This window comes from Colobus angolensis, unplaced genomic scaffold (genome assembly GCF_000951035.1).
Source record: "Colobus angolensis palliatus isolate OR3802 unplaced genomic scaffold, Cang.pa_1.0 Scaffold413, whole genome shotgun sequence".
Lineage (NCBI taxonomy): Eukaryota > Metazoa > Chordata > Mammalia > Primates > Cercopithecidae > Colobus > Colobus angolensis.
Genome location: NW_012117522.1, coordinates 312,378 through 312,930, shown reverse-complemented (window position 1 = coordinate 312,930; position 553 = coordinate 312,378). Strand labels below are relative to the sequence as shown.

The 553-nt window shown below is 66.5% G+C and overlaps 1 protein-coding gene across 1 annotated transcript in view; it reads left to right on the top strand.

Moving 5' to 3' along the window:
- The first annotated feature begins 226 nt into the window (after window positions 1-226).
- The window catches only part of WDR43 (WD repeat domain 43), a 58,437-nt gene continuing 58,110 nt past the window's right edge, over window positions 227-553 (top strand). Inside the window, exon 1 of the mRNA XM_011956286.1 lies at window positions 227-501. Coding sequence (XP_011811676.1) covers window positions 277-501 — 225 coding nt within the window. The 5' untranslated portion in view covers window positions 227-276. The remainder of the gene's footprint in view (window positions 502-553) is intronic.

The window sequence follows — 553 nt, the reverse complement described above, 5'->3', positions numbered from 1 at the left end:
TCTTTCTTTCTTTCTTTCTTTCAAGGAACGTGACTTGATCTTGATTCTACAATTACTTTCTCCCATACTCCCACGCCCGCCCCAGAACAAGTTAGCAGCAGGCCCTAACGGGCCACCGTCCACAGGGTGGATCCGTCCAAAGCTCTCCTGCGACGCGAAGAGCCACCCCCTCAGCCCCCGGCGCTCCCTCCGCCTCACTTCCTCCTCCAGGCCCCGCCCCGCGCCGGTGCGCCTGCGCACCGACGAACACGTGGCTGCAGCGGGGCCAGAGCAGCAATGGCGGCGGGCGGCGGCGGTAGCGGCGACCCCCTGGCCCCGGCTGGGGTCCCTTGCGCCTTCTCCCCGCACAGCCAGGCTTACTTCGCTTTGGCCTCTACCGACGGTCACCTACGAGTATGGGAGACGGCCAACAACCGGCTGCACCAGGAGTACGTGCCTTCCGCGCACCTCAGTGGTACCTGCACCTGTCTGGCCTGGGCGCCAGCGCGGCTGCAGGCCAAGGTAAAGCGAGCGGGACAGCGCGGGGCGGGCGCCTTCCTGGGCTCGGCTTCGG